We start from the raw sequence: 18,513 nt of genomic DNA, 5'->3' as shown, positions 1-18,513 counted from the left end.
TTTCCCATGCTACCTTAGCCCTCAGATGCACCGTGACACTGTGAGACTAATCACATAATTCATACTTGAGTGTCATAGAATAGCAATTCATATGATTAGTGACCAATAACATTTCAGTCTGTGTCACACTAATTTTTTGTTTGCTTTTTTGGGTCAGACCCAGCTGGATTCAGGGGACACTCCAGGCTCAGTACTCGGGGGTTGTTCCTGTGGTACTCGGGGAATCATGTGGTGCTGGGGATCGAACCCAAGCCTCCTGCATACAGAGCATGCATCCCATGCTCTCTGCCCATTCAGCATTCTCTCTGGACCTGCGGAGATTAATATGTAACGAGATGATGAAAATGTCTTAGAAATCCACATGCACACTTAGCACCCCACCCCCGCCCAGCCAGCTCTCCACAGAGCAGTCCTAAACCCAACGCATGATTTAAACTAACACAGGGCAATGAGCAGGAGAGAGAGAGAGAGAGAGAGAAAGCCACGAACACACAGTGCTTACTTGTTGGCATAGCGACAATGAAGGCTTTGGAGTGAGGCCCCACTCCTCTCCTGTTTGCGGCCCGGATTTTGAACAGATAGCGTTCCCCAGGCTGCAGGCCATCCACTAGGGCAGAAGTCGTCTCTCCGGGATAGGTGAGGGACTTTGCTCCGAATGGTTTGAGAGCCGGGGCGTATGAAAGAATGTATTCTGAAATGATTCGGCAGATGGGTGGAAGGAGGAAAGTGAGAACAGTTCTGTGTCCGGCAGACAGGCCATATGGGCAGGATGAATGAGAACGCGCATCTCTGAGTAGGACCCTCTAGGGATGCGCGCCACGGTGGCAGCTAGCGCACGAGACACAGTCAAAGGCGGACTTGCATTGACTCAGACAACCAGAAGCAGTGGGAGTGAGCTGGCCACTCGATTTTCAGCAGACTGGATATACGGAACCCAGGAAGCCGGTTTTTATACCATTTCACCAAAAAGTTTTATACTATATTTGCTTCATTGCATTTGCTTCTGTAAACAATGACAGGAGGACTAGATCCTGAATCCATCCAGCATCTCTATGTCCACGTAAAGAGAAATGACAATTCCTAGAAGGTGATTCTGGAAAGCTACCTTCAAAGGTCTAGGTTGATTAACCTTTAAGTAGTTTTTTTTCTCTGCACATTTAAGCCAGGTGGATTTGATATTTGGAATATTATCTTATTTTTATTGGTTTTATAAAAGTTCTGACTTGAGACATGCAATTCTGGATTTTCATAGTATTATTTAAAACAATGAGGAAACATTGCAGATAGATTCATGCAATATTTAATGCTTTGCCCCTTGAATTTTCTCTGTCTATAAACAAGACTTTGAAAATCATAGCAAATTCATACCAAGGAACTATCACTTTTCTATATTTTTATGGAAATTCTGTAACATAAAGAAGTCATGTTTTAAAGTTAATTCCAGCCTCAGCTAGAATCCATGCCTGTTTTCCTGTCAATGAAACTCCAAATTTACAAAATGTAGCAAATTAATAGCAGGAGCTAACCAAGAAGAGTCATTTAATTTACAGAAAGACCAAGGCACAGGTTGGCATGGGTCCTAGCAGAGCTTGGAAAGATCTTTTCTTTCCCTGAGATGAAATCTTTAAAAAATACATCAATTAAAAAGCTCCCAGTGGAAAGTGCTTTTGTAGCATTTGTCTGAAAGGATCCCTGTCGCAGCATTCTTTTCTCATTGAAAGTGAACAAACCAGTCATTTGTGGTGGTCAAAGGTAAAAATTAGAAGAACCCATATTCTAGCAAATTTTGTAATCCTGTTTTTCTTAATGGATTCAATTCATCTGGAAAAAATTTAACCATGTCCAAATATATTCTACTAAGATGGTTCACACTCCTTAGACATTTAAAAAAAATGCCCGCATGTAGGGCCAGCACAGCACAGCACAGCAGGATAGGGCATTTGCTTTGCACATGGTCAACCCAAGTTCAGTCCCTGGCACCAGACATGGTCCCCTGAGCTCACCAGGAGTGACCCTGAGCTCAGTGCCAGGAGTAAGCCTTGATTACCACCGGGTCTGGCCCCAGAACAAAACAGCGAAAAGCCTGTGTGTAATCCTAAATGTTCAATCTTATCACTGTCCCTTCATGAAAACAACCTCGTGAGGGGTGAGCCCTTGCATGGTGGCTTCAGAAACTAGGAGCTGTGGCAGGATTCTCTCTGGCGATATGAAGTGGTGAGTATGCCCTTCTTTTACACACACACACACACACACACACACATACACACCCCAACAAATATAATGAAGATGTGGCAGAGCTAAAGAAAACAGCTACAGAGCATTATAATAAAGCAACAACTGACCTTTTCTAACAAAAAGGTAGTTAGCCAAAAAAAGTCTGTATTCCATTTTCAGAAGCCTTTGTAGCATCAGAAAAATACAGAAGACGCCAATGTTGAAATTCTCATAAAAAGACAGGCCAACAAAATACTTCTTTTCTTTATTTGTTTCAGCTTTATTCCACTGGGGGAAAATGAGCAAGAATTGTACAATCTAGACTTTAAAAAATTAGAAAATGAGGACGTTTTAGAGCATCCTCCTACATGCACATTTCTTAAATTGATTGTTCCGTGAGAAGACCTTCCTCTCCTGGCAGCAAAGAGAACTGAACATTGTAAGCAAAAGAAATCTCGTCAGTTAGGAAATTCTCACAGGAGAGATGCCCTTAGCACCACCAGGAATAATTACTGAGTGGAAAGTCTGGAGTTACCCGTGAGCATTGTCAGATGTGGCCCCCAAACAAAACAAAACAAAGAAGTTCTCAAAGGAGAAAAATGCTGGATTTCTAGATCTCTTCAAGTTTACACAAACTTGTAATAGCTTTCGGACTTGTTAGACTTAAAAGTTGTCTTTCAAAGTTAAGAAACATTTATACATGCTGTAAGGTATATTCATGTAGGCGATGCCCAAGAAAAAACAACTCTTTCAACTATTTCAAAACAGACTACTAGAAGGTTCTGGAATGTGTTTTCATTGAATAGAAAAGATCTGTGCTCTAGTGAATAGTCTCAACAGACTGTTTTCTAAATTGAACTAATTTTGAATATTTTATTCAATTGTTTCAAAATAGACTGCATTTTAAATTTTATTTTAAGGTCATAGCTTGCCCAACCAAAGTAAATTTTTTTTAATTAAAAAGGCTGACTGAAAAGTCCACTGCCATTGTATTTTATTACTTGAATTTTCAAACTCATTAAAATGATCTATAATCCTGTGGGGTTCCTGCCCACTCCTACTTTTTCACACTCCTACTGGCACCATAGTCCATAAAAAAAGCAAGGTATGATGTCACACACACACACACACACACACACACACACACACACACACACACACACCGCTGCACCCCCATAGCCCGTAAAAAAGCAAGGTATGATATCACACACACACACACACACACACACACACACACACACACACACACACACACACACACACACACCGCTGCACACCCAGCCCCATAGCAGATCCTGCAGACAGGACAGAGGAAAAGTCGTCTTCAAGTGAACAATGAAAACGGCAGGACACGGCCACTAGCTGGCACCATGCATGCCCCTCTCCTGTCCGCCCACTAGCCCCTCATCTCCACCAGTCATTTCCCCGTCTGTCGGCCAGCACCCCGCTGATGTAGCTTGCTGCGTGTGTCTGCGCTAGACAAACGGTCACGTGACCTCACACGTAGCTTCCCGGCTCAGGAGCCAACGCCCACGCCAGGTTGCTGCCTTCCTATTGCCACAGCAGCTCCTGCCCAGGCCCGGCGTCAGTGCGCACGTGTCTCTGCGCTGGCCACTCCCGGGAGACGCCGCAGCCCTGTGGCTTGCCCTCCCGCAAACGGCGCTCCTACCTTTCACTCTCCCTTCCGTCTCTGGCAATGCGTCCCACGCCACAGTGACAGCAGTGGACCTGCCGTTGACTGGCCAGACGTTGAGGTTTCCAGGAGCCGTGGTGGGAGCTGCAAGCACACAGGGGCCCACGTCAAACACAGACAGCCACCGAGGATCTCCTGCAGGTGCTCCCTGCGGGTCCAGGGACTTTTTATTTCAATTGAGAAACAAGTGCGTTGTGTTTGTTTCCACACAAGGAAAATGATACACTGGGCCACTGGGTAAGACAGTAACTTATGTCACATGGACCATCAGATGAGCTGAATCCGTCTAAGGCAAAGATTTCTGGGATTCAGAAAGTGCCTCATGGCTGGATATTGAAGTAGACAAGATTCCAGCTTGGCTGCATTGTGTTTCCAATAAGGCTTTGAAAGGAAAGATCTGGAACGAAATTCTGCCCTTGAGACAAACACAATTGCAGCCCTAGAAAAGAAGAGTATTGGGGCCAGAATGATAGTACAGTGGGTAGGGTGCTTGCCATGCACACAGTTAACCTGGCTGGATCCCCAGCGCCCCTTTAGGTCCCCTGAACCTGCCAGGAGTTGAGACCTGAGCTCAGAACCAGGAGTAATTCCTGAACATGGCTGGGTGTGACCCCAAAACAAATAAAAAGGAAAAGAGGGCTGGAGCGATAGTATGGTGGGTAGGGTGCTTGCCTTGCACGTGGCCAACCCAGGTTCGATCCTCAGCATCCCAGATAGTCCCCTGAGCTCTACCAGGAATGATCCCTGAGCCAGAATGATCAGAGCCAGAAAGAAGGCCTGAGCACTGCTAGGCATGGTGCCCAAAACAAATAATCAAAACAGATAAGGACGGTACCTCCCCTTGCCCCAGCCATGAGTTCTCCTAGATGTCCCCTCCACAAAGGTGACCATATGTGGAGGGCCCACGTATGCACCACACAGGCTGATGTAACCCATCAGTCCTGGACAGAAGCTTGCCAAGGAAACGGCTCCTAAACCTCACATTGAAAATGCCTTTTTGTAGAAACACGGCCAAGATTTAGGCCCATGTAATAACAGCCCAAAGGCCCCCGCTGGCCTCCGCCACCAAATCTTTCTTGGTACACGTTCCTCCCAGGTGGGCTAGATACAGACCAGACTCCGGTGTCCGCTGGAAGACGGAGGTGCTCCACTTGCCGTCTCTCTCGCCCTGAGAAATGCGGACTGCAAATTCATACATGGTGTCGGGGATGAGGTGCTCGACCAGCACGCGTCTGTTGGACACCTGTCTGTAGTCCCATCGGGCCAGCTCGCCCTTCTCGCGGTAGCGCACGGTGTACTGCCTACAGGAAAGAGAAGGCCTCTGTGAGCCCCACCCTGAGCCCTCACTCTCAGCTGGCATTTCTTCCTCACGGATGTGATGGGAAGGGAGGAGGTAGATCAGAAGAGAAAAAATACCGATGTTTGACTAGGTTCACTGATCTAAAGGCACTGACTTCATTTTTTAGCATAAATTTTATTTATTTATTTAATTGAATCACCATGAGCTACACTTACCAAGCTTTCATGTTTGAGTTTCAGTCATATAATGATCGAACACCCATCCCTTTGACAAGTGTACATTTTCCACCACCAATGTCCCCAGTATCCCTCCCAACCCCTATCCCAACCCTCCCCCTGCCTCTATGGCAGACAATTTTCCTCTTACTCTCTCTCTAGACTTATGGACATTATGGTTTGCAATACAGATCATGAGAGGCCATCACGTTTGGTCCTTTATCTACTTTCAGTGCACATCTCCCATCCTGAGTGATGCCCTCCAGCCATCATTGACTTAGTGACCCCTTCTCTATCCCAGCTGCCTTCTCCCCCAGCTCATAAGGCAGGCTACCAACAATGGAGCAATCTTCCCGGCCCTTGTCTCTACTGTCCTTGGGTGTCAGTCTCATATTATGTTATTTTATATTCCACAAATGAGTGCAGTCATCCTACGTCTGTCCCTCTCTTTGACTCATTTCACTTAACATAATACTCTACATGATCACCCACTTATAAGCAAATTTCAAGACATCATCTTTCCTAACAGCTGCATAGATACTCTACATGATCACCCACTTATAAACAAATTTTAAGACTTCATCTTTTCTAACAGCTGCATAATATTCCATTGAGACACTAATTTCTAAGCAAAGTGGTCTAAAGGAGATAGGAAGGACGGAACCCAGATCCCCAAGGCTTGTTTCAGCTGAGGAGAGATTAAGAAGGAGGACAGCTTTTATGAGGCCAGTGCCTGATCAAGGATGTGTGTGTGTGTGTGTGTGTGTGTTTGTCTGTGTGTGAAGGACAATATTAACTAGTTCAACATTCCTTGGCTTTCCAGAAAATATGGCAACAAAACTCATTTGATGCCAAATCAGGCTCAAGGGAAAAGACAACATGAGGTTCTGAGAAGGTGTAACACCAGGAGGAAAAGCTAAAACATGTAAGAAGTGGAGCGGGCTGAAGGGCTGCAACAGGAATAACAGTGCACGCTCAGAAGGAAGAGGGACCCGAGTTTTTCAACATGGGCTTTGCCAACAGACCCCGATAGAGCATATCTTCGACACCCAGGCAGCACAATGCCACTGATCCCTTTTCCAGGAAACTGGCTGTGTGGTCTTCTAAATTTCTATCCAGTAACCCCGAGCTGCCGGTGAGGCAGTGAGTTACCAGGACGGGACATAGCCCCAGCTGCCGCCGGCACAGCAACGGACGCAACAGTCCTGCCTAGAAGACCCAGCTTTCTTCTGTTTATCTCCAGATGTTGGGAACCAAGCTCCGGGTGATCAAGAGTGCTGTGAGTTGGGCAAGGGGGCGGGGAGACAGGTAGGGAAAGGATCATCTGAGGTTTTTCAAAAGAAACAGATTTTGTTTTTTCACTAGCAAAAGCAAGTGCTTTTTCACTTGAGGCTAATGACAAAGACTTAGATGAAGATAGAAAAGGAAGCAAATCGATGACAGAGAAGACATAGGCAGACAAGTTCGTCATTCTAGTCTCTATTTTTTGAAGTCTATGATCGCTTTTCCTGCTTTCAGATGGTTTTCAAAAAGTAAAAATGCAAATGCAAATCAGGTCCCCCAAATTTGGGCTTTCTTTTGGCCATACACATTATGTAAAATTTTAAGCTAAAAATCTAAATACCAAAAAATTTGATGACTATACTACTCATCCTTCACATACCAGAAATGGGACTTATCAGAGACACTTTTTACCACCAAAAGTATTGCACACTTACATGGTTCTACTTTCTAAATCAATATAAATACCAGAACAGCATGTCGTAATGTGTTAGTGAGAACCTGGCGCTTTTTTGGTCTGCACAAGTGAGCAAAACGTGAAGCCATTCTGTGTTCGAGGAATGCTTAGAAAGCATGGCGACGTGCTAGACTATGCCCGCTCTCAACATGAAACGTCACTGCTCACAAGAAAGCTTTCCTACTGCCAGATCCTTCCTGGAAAGGCCTCTCTTAATGGGGATGCCCAGGTTCTGCCTCTGAACACTGATGAACAAAGCAAGATAGAAAGGGAGGCAGAGAAGAAATGGAGTCTAGAAGCTCCCAGATACAAGACTTGGAGCAAGCACCCTGGGAAGTCCTGCTGTGCCAACATTACTTCCCTATGTCGACCACTTTCAGGGTTAGGTTGCTAAACACTAGTCAGCTACAGAGACGGCCAGAATTCAAGGATATCAGAAAGTATAATCATTCTAGGAAATATAGTTCTGCCTCTTCAGGACCTGAAAAAAAAATCTTGAAAACATAGTCAAGACAAAGAAGGAAAAGTACCTCGAGACAACAGGTTTCTTCTGCTTTTCCAGAATAGGGTCTACCCAGGCGACCAGCACGGACTGAGAGGACATCACCCGGACAGTGATGTCTTCGGGGACATCCAGCTCGTCCTCTTCTGAAAGGACAAAGGGAGACTAGGAAAGACGGTGGCAAAGAACTGGCTGTGCTCTTGAGTTCCTCTGACTTCCACCTTGTAGGATTCACCCTGGGTGGGTTCTAAGTTACTTATGTATTGTTGGTTAAATGATAGGAGCAGACACTCCAGCAACTCTTTGGCCAATGTAGAAAAATGAGATATAGACCTGGTCACAGCGCTTCCAGGCTATTCCCTCTTTTCTGTATGTTGATGAAGAAGAAGCAATGCCCTTCATTCAAGAAAGCTTCAGGACGACCCAGTGCAGGAGGCTCCCTGAGCTCCCGGCCAAGACTGATTCCAAGGACAGACTGGCAGAATCAATCCCTTAGACAACAGAACTCAGTGTGCCAATTTCCACAAGACTCTTCTCAGTCTCAAATGCCAGCGGAGATGCCCAAGAGGGCTTCAGTTCCCTTGGGGGGTTGTGTTTTTTGTGTTGCGTTCTCTTTTCACCCCTTAGGGATCACATCACATAAGAATGTGTGACTTTTACTACGGGGAGGGTTAAGGGGAGCTTCTTAACCTGTTAGACAGTGACACAGATACTCCCATAAGCAACCACTTAGGAATAATAAAGTGAAAAATCATGCGTGTCTGCTAAACAATGCAAGGCTTGTAATGCTCTTGAGTACAAGACTATAGGGACATAGTAGATGTAGCAATGTATTATATAAGAGTAATTGTGAATTCACAAAAGCAATTATGTGGTCGGTGGCCCCTTTAAATTAAGACAGCGGGGGCCAAGGAGATAGTACAGAGGTCGGGAGCTCCTGCTTTGCCTGTGTAGAACCTTAGTTTGGTCCCTAACACTGTGCCCGCGCCAGCCCAATACAGCCTGGTCACATCCTGGAGGGCTTCAAGCACTGCCAGAGTGGCCGGGAGGGGGAATTCCTCATCAGGGTCCAAGCAGTACCACATCCTCAGGCCCGAACCGTCTGGCCTGGCTAGCTAAGTATGGAGAGAAGTGGCCGCTGGGCTCACTGAGAGGCCCCCAACTTTGAATAGACGCTAAAGCCAAGACATGTGACCCAGAAAAGGTACTGCAATTGGCTCATAGCTGTGTCCACCCTCTGTGAGTGGCTGCAGGTAACCAGGAGGGACCGGCCACTGGCCAGCCTATCCCTGCTCCCCCCTCTCCTCACTCTCCCCTTGGCTACTGTGCCATTTGGGGGTAAATGGAGGGCAGGCGGGTGCTTATCTCACACCAGGCCTTCTCCTCACCCCTCTCACTTCTCTCACGTGGTTCAGTCTACACCGGGGGAGAGAAATGTGTGTCCCGATCGACAGGCTCAGGGACGCATGTGCTGGCAGTGATGTGGGTGCTCCCAAGGGCAGTGCCACACGCCCGAATCCAGCACGTGAACACATCCCCCCAGCTGAGGACACTTTTCTAGCTAACAAAGCCAGTGCCCCGCTCTCGGCCTGCAGCCCCTGCGCTCCCCGCACCCGCACTCGTGAGGCCAGGCCACCTACCTGAGATCTTCCGCTTGGTGAGCGCGGCGCGGTACACCGGCTGGCTGCCTCCCTGCGCGTTCAGGGACTGCAGGGAAACCACGTACACCGACTCGGAGGCTGTGGGCGGCAAGCAGAGGCATGAGGCTTGGCCAGGCTGCCCCGAGACCAGGCCCCTCCGTTCCGCTCCTTCACAGCTCTGCTTCCTGGGCTCCTTAGAGGCATTCAGGAGGACAGTGGGGCCCCCATCAATGAACTCAAGAAGAGCACTGGTGTTGGGAGATGTGGATGGGATCCCCAAACACGGGCTGCTCCGTCACTGGCACGTGAGACAGTGAGCGTGTGTCTGAATGAAAGGACGGGGGGGAAATGGGGGCCCACATCATGGCCCTCGGGTCCTTTGCTCTCCCCAGTGGGAGGCGAGTAGTGCTGGACACTGGCCAAGATGACAGCATTTCCTGATTCCATCCCAGGCCCACCCCCCAGGGGTGCTCACCAGCTGTCCATCATTGGGGGGATGCCACAGTCCCTGGGGGCACTGATCTTACTAAGACTTGGCCCTGTTTCCTACCAGTGTTTCTCAGTCTTCTGAGGGTGTGACAGCAGCCAGACTGCCCGGCTTCCCGGCTTTCCAGGGAGTGGTTCCGAGGATCAGACCTGGCCCCTCCTAGAAGGTCCCCAGGGCTGTCCTAGGACCCCAGAACTGCTGGTCCTACTCCCAAATGCCCCATGGCTGTGATCCCTGGGCTTCAGGGAGGGGCCCCTGCTCTCCCTGGATAGTGAGGCCCTTCCTCTGCCTGCAATGCCCATCTCAGTGCCCACATGGCTCTGCCCATCCTCCTGCCGATCCCATTCCCCACCTTCCTCACTGGTCCTCCTGCTGCAGGAAGCTGATTGGCCCTATCACCCGTGCTAGTGAAGACATCACTGAATCCCCTTAGAATCTTAGGGCGAATCTGATCCATGCCCCCACTTCCTCCGCCAACACCGATGCAAACCACAAGGCCACAGGAGTGAACCACGGGGTCGACTATCTCCTGCTGGCCCAGACTCAGCTGGGGAGTGTGGAGATGCTTCAGAAAGACGAGTCCCCAAGGGAGATGCCCGGATGCAGGGCACCCCTGGGCATCCCAGGCCCTCTGCCACCTGGGTTCCCCAAGGAGCGAGCAGACACAAAAGGACGAAGGCACCAGGAGACAGGGTCTGAGGAAAGGCTGGGGGGCGTAAGGGGGGTGCAGGGGCTGAAGTCCCAGACATGAGGACAAGTCCCAGAGGTCTTGTCCACTGTCCTATCTGCCAAGGAAATGCCAGCAGGGCGGCCCCCTTCCTGGCTAGGATGAGGCACCCTGACCTGACCCCCTTTAGCATGGAGATACTCCCTTTTGGGGTCCATGGTCATGCTGCCCTGCCCCAGGGAGGCCTGGAGACTCAGAAAGCAGGGGAGAATGGCCTGCTGACTTGCAGGCTGACCTCAGTGTCCATACTTTCCCCTGAGGCCCGGGGTGCCTGGTCCTTGGGCAGAAGGCGCGAAGGAGACATAACGGGTGGGATAAACGCAGCAGAAAGATGGGGAAGAGAAATGGTGCACTCAGGGGGCAGCAGGGAGCAGCCCTGGCCCGTGGAGGTGGCCCTGCCCTGCAGCTCCTGCGGGTTCAAGGGAGCACGGCCGACAGAGCCATGGGTGTAGTGGTGAGTGGTCATCAGAGCTGGACGGTGCAAGAGAGAGACTCGGAGAGGGGCCAGGAGCAGCGGCAGCTGGGAATGAGCTCCTAGACATGGAAACCACTGCAGAGACCCCTCAGGATGCCCCCCGAGCTTGACACTCACCGAGCTTTTGAATTTCATGGGTTCGTTCGTCTCTCGACAACGGAACATACTTCATCTTCCGGCCACTTTCCCCGTAGCCCAGCAGAAAGCCACGTGATCTGCGTGGACTCTTGGCTCCAGAGAGGCGTGGCGCCTTCCACGCAACAGACAGCCGGTCATCTGAGGATCGGACTCGGACCCGCAAGGGCTTGTTGGGCACTTCCTTTTCTTAAAGGGGACACCAACAGAAACTATTAAACAGAACAGCCTTAGCTTTTACCAGCCACTCTGGGGAGAGGGTGCGAGCACGAAGCTGTAGCATCAGCCACTGATCCCCAAACGTCCACGTCTGGAAACTGATCCAGTAAGAGCAGCTGTGCCCCCAGGCTCTCAGCCCTCGGGGCATGTGGGCCCCCCCCCTCCAGGTTCTAACCCAGGCATCTAAAGAAGGTCAAATGGAAGCAGACACAGTGAGAATGCCCATCAGAACTCTCGGCTATGTTTATTTTTAAACATTAATTTCCTTTACCCCCCCTCAGATCAAAACTATATAGTTAAAGGTCAAAATAAAAATAGAGCCAGTGCATATTCTCCTTATTTATAATTGCATACCAACACACACGCTCCACCCAGCCAAGGAAATCTCTTCAAAGAGCATGGAATAGACTTTAGCTGATTTATCTTTGAATCCACTTTTCTCCCCTGTCTAAGTTCATTCTTTCAGACAAGCCCTTCTAGCTAATTTAGCTTTGGAATTCCGCTTTCTAAACCGATCGGTCCCATCAAATGTTCTCCTTGTTAGAGTTCTCAAAGCAATGCATTGTAGTGGCCAATACTTAGTGGAAAGTCAGAAATGAGGAAATATTTCTACTTAGGGTTGATGCATTTAGAACAAAGGCCACAACCCCCAGATGACAATATTGCCCACGTTTGGCAGTGGATCATATTCTAACAATAGCTTAGAGATCCAGCTAAGCCAATGAGCCTCTTTCTAGGCAGATAAGCCTTTATTTCCATGCATCCTTCCTACGCTAATCTCATCATCATTTATAGTTTTATTAAACTGGGAAAAACAGCAAATTAGCATAAGAACAAAAACCATCATGAGTTAGAGTCGGTTCCATTAACACAATAACTAAGAAGCTGCTGGAGATGGATGTTCTGAGAAGTCCACAATACCTGATTCCAGTGTTTTGAGTCTCACCAAAGAAAATAGCAGCATGTGTATTTGCTGGAATTACCTAAGCCAATGATCTTCTTTAATAATCCTGTGCATTGTTATTCTTAAGAGTTCCCATTGGGAACTCTAGGAACTTCCTGAAAGAAAATGCCATGTTATGGTTCCACAAAAATTCCCCTAATACAAAAAACTAATAGTAATGATTAACTTTTTTATTTTAATCCAAAGTATAGTCAATGGTCTACTAAAATTATATGCTGAGGTGACACTAAACTTATCTCAGCTTTTTTCTAGTTGAGAGGTGAGTTTTCAATGTCAAGTTCTAACCGTCATAAATAAAATAGACCACCACAGGTAACAGAAATAACATATAGGCCTAATTGCCCCAACAGTTCGGTACTATAATCCAGCTGACTAATGGCACAGCACTGACTAGGCCAACACTATTAATCCTCTTTAATAATCCTGTGAGTTGTTATTCTTAAGAGCTCCCAATTGGGAACTCTTGCATCATAGTCATAACAGAGTCAGAGCCAGTATTTCTAGAAAAATCCAAGCTATCAGATCCAGTGATGTGTTTGAATTAGCCGCGGATGACTATCATTGTGGATGTAAATTTACTTCATTGGTCCCTTCCACGTTACCTCAGAGAAGGCACTGTTGGGGGCCCAGGGCAGGGACACGTTTTCTAAATGCTTGTACAAACTTGCTAAAAAGCAAGATCTGGGCAGTGTTTAGACAGATTTCACAACAGTGAACTTTTGATTTTTTTTAAGTTAATAGACTTGGGGAGGACACTAAAGAGAACAAAATCCACAGCCAACTTTCATCTTTCAGGAAGAGACTTCGTGTCATCTTCAGAGTCTTACGGAGTGGTGAGGTTCATTGGCCAGCTGCCTGGGGACAGAGCCTTGAGGGAAGACTGCCCAGGAAGCAGAGAACTTGGCATCATCCATCGGAACCCCCCAGATCACTGACCACTGAGGCCCTCTGCGAGGGAGACCTGAGCGGTCTGTAGACACTCAGGGGCTGGGTAGGTGAGTTTGGGGCTGGATTTCGTGGGTGCCAAGGCTTTGGGCAGGGGCCAGGCGGGTTTGAGCAGGAGAGTCTGTAAGGTGGTAGTGACCTCTGCTAACATCACACCACGGCCAGTCTGCTCTGAACACCAGTCCCGAAGGGAACGTCTGTGACGTGAGCAGTGGGGAAACCACTAAGCAATGGAGAACGGCGACAGCTGAAGCTGCCACAGGCATCAGCACTGCCTGCATTCTGGGACAGAAAGAACGGGGACATCACCCGAGGGGCAGCCCAGGGGCCAGATGTACTGCCCTCCCCAGCTCCTACTCTAATGCCCGCCCTGGACCTGAACACACACAGACACACGCAAACACACATACACGCAGACACACACAGACACACACATACACAGACATATACACAGACACACAGACACATACACAGACACACACAAACACATAGACACAGATACACATAGACACACAGAGACATGCACATAGACACACAGACACACACACAGACATAGACACAGACACGTACACATACACATACACAGACACACACAAACACATAGGCACAGATACACATAGACACACAGAGACATGCACATAGACACACAGACACACACACAGACATAGACACAGACACGTACACATACACATACACAGACACACAGACACACAGACATATACACAGATATACACACAGACACACACAGACACACAGACATACACACAAACACAGATACAGACACATACACAGACACACAGATATACACAAAGACACACACATAGACACACACAGACACTCATACTCACAGAGACACATATAGACACACACACACACACACACACACACACACACACACACACACACACACCCCTTTCCAATGCAGAAAACAAAGCTTCAATAGCAGAGCATTGGGGTGGCTTCTAGCAAAACTGAGCCAATTACTGAAGACATGTCTGTGAGCTAGCAGGGATGGCACCAGAAGTGTGCTCTTGTCCCTGTGTCTGAAGCCCGACCCCCAATCTTAATATCAGCTGCCTTTGGTCTTGCAGCCAGAGCCCTGCAGCTCTATGGCTGCCCCCGGGGCCCCAGGATGGTGCCCTCTACCTGTGTGGTGATGCCCCCCTGGCCAGGCCTCTGTGAACCTGCTACCCCCAGCTGCAGTCACATCCCTGTGGTCCTGAAGCCCCATGGAAAGGGGCCGTTGGGCAGCGCTCTCTCCCACTGGCCCCAGCAGCGCTGGGGGCCCCAGGACAGTCAGCCCTGATGCTCAGCAATGAAACACTGGAAAATCGGAGAAAAGGGCGATTGGGATCTCCCAAAGTGGTGGGAAAGCCAGGGGAGTCTGGGCAGGAAAAGGGGCTGGCTGCTTGTGGGGTGGGTGCGGGCAGGCTCACTGCCTAGTGCTCGGCAGGGCGGGTCCTGAGCCCCGTCCAGCCTCAGAGCAAGGGCAGCCCCAAGACTGGCTCTCAGCCAACTCCCGCAGCTGATGCCACGCCAGGGCTCCCCCACAGGGACTGGGGAGGCCGAGGCAGCTGTAGACCCCAGAGCGGAGTCCTCAGAAGCGGCCAGGCCCTGGCAGTTATTTTCCTCCTTCTGACGACCTTCCCAGCGAGCAGGAGCATGGAGGCTCTGAGAGGTCACGGGAGTGACCCAAGGGCCACAGCTGTGAGTGCCAAGCAGGGACTGAATCCAGTGGTTCCGAGCCCAGCCCATTCCTCCCTGTGCACGCCTGATGCCCGCCCCCACCTCCGCAAACCTCTCCTGCTAACCAATGTAAGGAAGCCTGGGTGACCCCAGCCTGGACGGGCCAATCGGGGAGTGAGCAGAACGCCTGCACTCTGTGTGTGTGTGAGAGAGAGACAGAGACAGAGAGACAGATACAGAGAGAGACAGTGGGGGAGACAGAGAGAGACAGAGGCAGAGAGAGATGTCTTGGCTAAGGGTCCCCAACGCCGAAAACCAGAGAACAAGTGGGGAACAGCACCCCTCCTAGCAACAGTCCCAAGGGTCCGAGCTTTGGGTTTGGAAGCCCCTTCCCCCCCACTCTAAGTATCTTGAAAATCTTCTTCCTCTATCTTTTATAGGCCTCTCCTAGAGCATGTGCTAATCCTCTTTAAGCTGACGGGCATGTTCAGAAAAACTCTCCATATGGTTGAAATAAATTACTAAAGCGTTTTCTAAGCCTCATGGGGTAGCTTCACAGAAGCCTTCTGAAATTCTCTCATAAATCTCTTTAAGGCTTTTATCTTGAAAACAGGGAACGGCCGGGCGTAACCAGGTTCACACCCATCAGAGTGTCTCAAGATCAGACCGTTCCCGCCAGGGACCCACGCAGCACACCCAGGTGAATGCAGCTCAGAAGGTCGAGAGTGTGGGGGGGGAGGAGAGAGTGGCCAGGGCAGTTGGGTTGCATGTGGTCAATCCAGGTACTACCCTCAAGATCCCACAGGGTCCCCTGAGCCCTCCGGGAGTGATCTCTGACCACAGAGCCAGGAGAAGGCCCTGAGCACCACTGGGTGTGACCCAAACACCAAAAAGAAAAAAGAAATCCCCAAGCATAGGACAGGTGGGGAGCCAGCCAGAGTGATTCACCCCACATTGCCCCACGCCTCTGGGTTAAACGACGACCCTCCAGAAGTGCACACCTCCACAAACTCGGGGTGCTGGCCCTTCCTCTGCTGTGTGCCAGTTACACAAATTGGTAAATAAATTAAGATGATTTGGAGTCAAAATCTGTTCTTTTCACAAAGAAAACCTGTCTCCAAATCAATAGCATGCTTTGCCCATTCAGTTCCTCTACAAGTTATTCATTGATCTGCCGACAATTTGCTCATCGATTCAACACTAGTGAAACACGGCAGCTTCTGAACTGGGCGCTTATGGGCTCTGAAGTTAGGGTCTGAGCACTCTTTCATCCACTGTTAAGTGGGCCTGAGAGTCCTCAGTGAGCGTTGAAGAGCATCTCAGGAGGAGTAACGCCCCCACCTAGAGTATTCAATCCCACTCTAATCCCAGCCTGTACCATCACCCTGACGCTTGCTTAGGTCATCATGATGACAGGACACTCCCTGCTCAGGTCCCCTGGGGCAGTGGGTGGCCCCAGCAGAACGGGCAGAACTGCCATGCCCCCCCCCACCACCAGGGGCACTAGACTAGCATCTTTCCGAGGTCCATGGAGGTGGGCTCACCGTGGGGGGCTCGTGCCCCGGAAGCCTCCTCTGAGACCTCTCCACGTGCCGCTCTTCATGCCTGTCCTAGCACTGAGCACCACATCGGCTCTGCGGGCGTCCCTCCTGCTCCTGGGACCGAGCACCTGGCCACCGCTGCTGGGGACCCCTTTCCTTGGCCTCATCTTCGGCCCTGCAATTCTGTTCCCTGCATGAGATCCAGGCGGGAATCTTTGGACAGGCTCCCAACGTACCCTAAGAATGGGAATCTCGCTTCTTGACTTTGGATAGTGTCTGTAAAGTGTCTTCGTCCTTCTGACTGACCGGCACCCTCGGACGGAGGCACCAGCAACATTCATGACACGTCCTGTGGGCAGCCAAGAATGGGGGCAGAGAGGGCCAGAGGGCATCGGTCTGTTGGGGCTGAGTCCTGGCACTCTCCTCTCCAGGAGTGGCTGAGAAGGTGCCACCAACAGTCTCCCTGGGGCATCCACATGGCCCCTCGTCTGGGGGAGACACCACCCCCAGGCACTTGCCACACATGGGCAGATCTGAGTGCCAAGTTGAAGGTTCTGCCCTCTTTGTGTGTAGATCAGCCAGGTGTTCTTCAGAGCCACCGGTCCACTCAGGCCCTCACATTCTAGATGTTTCTGGGGCTCTGAGGAAAGACCGTCTCATGAAAGACCTGGTCCTGGCTGGCAGCCTAGGGTCGGACCCTCTGTGGAGCGGGAGTGTGACCCCCACCCCCACCTCTCATCACCCTTCAGACACACGCTTGGAAGCCAAGCCAGAGCCTGGGGTTGGCATGTTCCGGTTGCTTAGAGTAGGGGGAGGGAAATCCTGAGGAGCAAAAACAGAAAGAAAAGAAAAAGAAAGAATGTGGTGACAGCAGATCAATGCCAGTTCCTGACAACGCCGTGGGGTGGGGGCGGAAGTGCCCGATACTCGCTGACAGCTGGCATCCAAGGAGACCCGGCTCAGCCCGCAGTTCTCGGGCCTGCCACCCGCTGCCCCGGCCAGCTCTGGACTCTGCAGCCTGCTCCCCCTGGTCACACAGAGACAAGCATGACCTGTCACCAGAGGGAGGCAGCAACCACAGGGCCACCCCCACAGCCAGCCCCCAGTGTGCCTCTCAGCACCCAGCGGGACTGTCCCGAAACCTCACATCCCCCGGAGCCTCATCTGTTTTGATTTCCTTTGCCTGTTAGTGGGTTTCACAGAAGTGATCGATGGGTCGTGATCATTTTACAGTGCTCCTCTGCCTCATCCCAGCAAAGACACAAGCTCGGCCCCTGAGCACGCTGAGCAAGGCCAGGGACACCCCATCTCAGTTGCATTCTCCAGTCCAATGGGAGAGGAGGTGCCGAAACAGGTCACCCCACAAAAATCTGAGCCCCACCCACCTCTACCTTTAGGCTGCCTGTTCCAGGTGGAGCTCTGACAAAGGGCAAACACCCCTGACAGACAGGTCAGACACTAGCACCGTGTCATGAGTGACTCAGCCCTCGGACCGGAGCATTTCCAGTCCACAGATGCATGCACATGCCTACCCAAGTGCTTCGAGGGACAATGACGGCAACTGGAGTCTGGGGTGTGCACAGCGGCACCCCTCAGGCCAGGAGAGTCTGCCCAGGACTGTCCCCGAATGGGAGGCTGCACTTGACAGAGGTGCCCCAGACCTCAGACACACAGCCCGCCCCACCAACGCTCGTGCTCTCCCCTGGACACACACAGTCACCCCGCCGTATCTCACACATTTGCTGGGCACTGACAGACAAGGAACCCAGCGCATCCACCTTGGAGGAGCTCACCCCCGGGCCACAACGTTTGCTCTGAACATGTTGTGCTTGAAAAAAGAAAAAGAAAATACCCAGCAACCACTCATGCTTGCTGAGAACACTCCCGAACCTACAGCACCACATTCTTGGTTCCTCCTTGGCCAGAGGCTTTCACTGGAATACCTACCTGCTAAACTATTGGTTTAGCCCCTGAGTTTTAGGTTTTGTTTTATATTATATGCTGAAAATGGTTTCAGCTAGAAATTCCAGTA

General features: G+C 50.2%; 1 protein-coding gene across 1 annotated transcript in view; it reads right to left on the bottom strand.

The window, feature by feature from the left end:
- The window catches only part of FNDC1 (fibronectin type III domain containing 1), a 63,564-nt gene that overhangs the window by 30,419 nt on the left and 14,632 nt on the right, over positions 1 to 18,513 (bottom strand). The window contains exons 5-10 of the mRNA XM_055136752.1: positions 11,109 to 11,315; positions 9,303 to 9,401; positions 7,691 to 7,808; positions 5,021 to 5,208; positions 3,884 to 3,991; positions 503 to 691 (exon numbers count right to left, since the gene is read on the bottom strand). Coding sequence (XP_054992727.1) covers positions 503 to 691; positions 3,884 to 3,991; positions 5,021 to 5,208; positions 7,691 to 7,808; positions 9,303 to 9,401; positions 11,109 to 11,315 — 909 coding nt within the window. The remainder of the gene's footprint in view (positions 1 to 502; positions 692 to 3,883; positions 3,992 to 5,020; positions 5,209 to 7,690; positions 7,809 to 9,302; positions 9,402 to 11,108; positions 11,316 to 18,513) is intronic.

Source organism: Sorex araneus, chromosome 4 (assembly GCF_027595985.1).
Source record: "Sorex araneus isolate mSorAra2 chromosome 4, mSorAra2.pri, whole genome shotgun sequence".
NCBI lineage: Eukaryota > Metazoa > Chordata > Mammalia > Eulipotyphla > Soricidae > Sorex > Sorex araneus.
The sequence above is the reverse complement of the archived record's forward strand: the minus strand, read 5'-3'. Positions and strand labels throughout refer to the sequence as shown.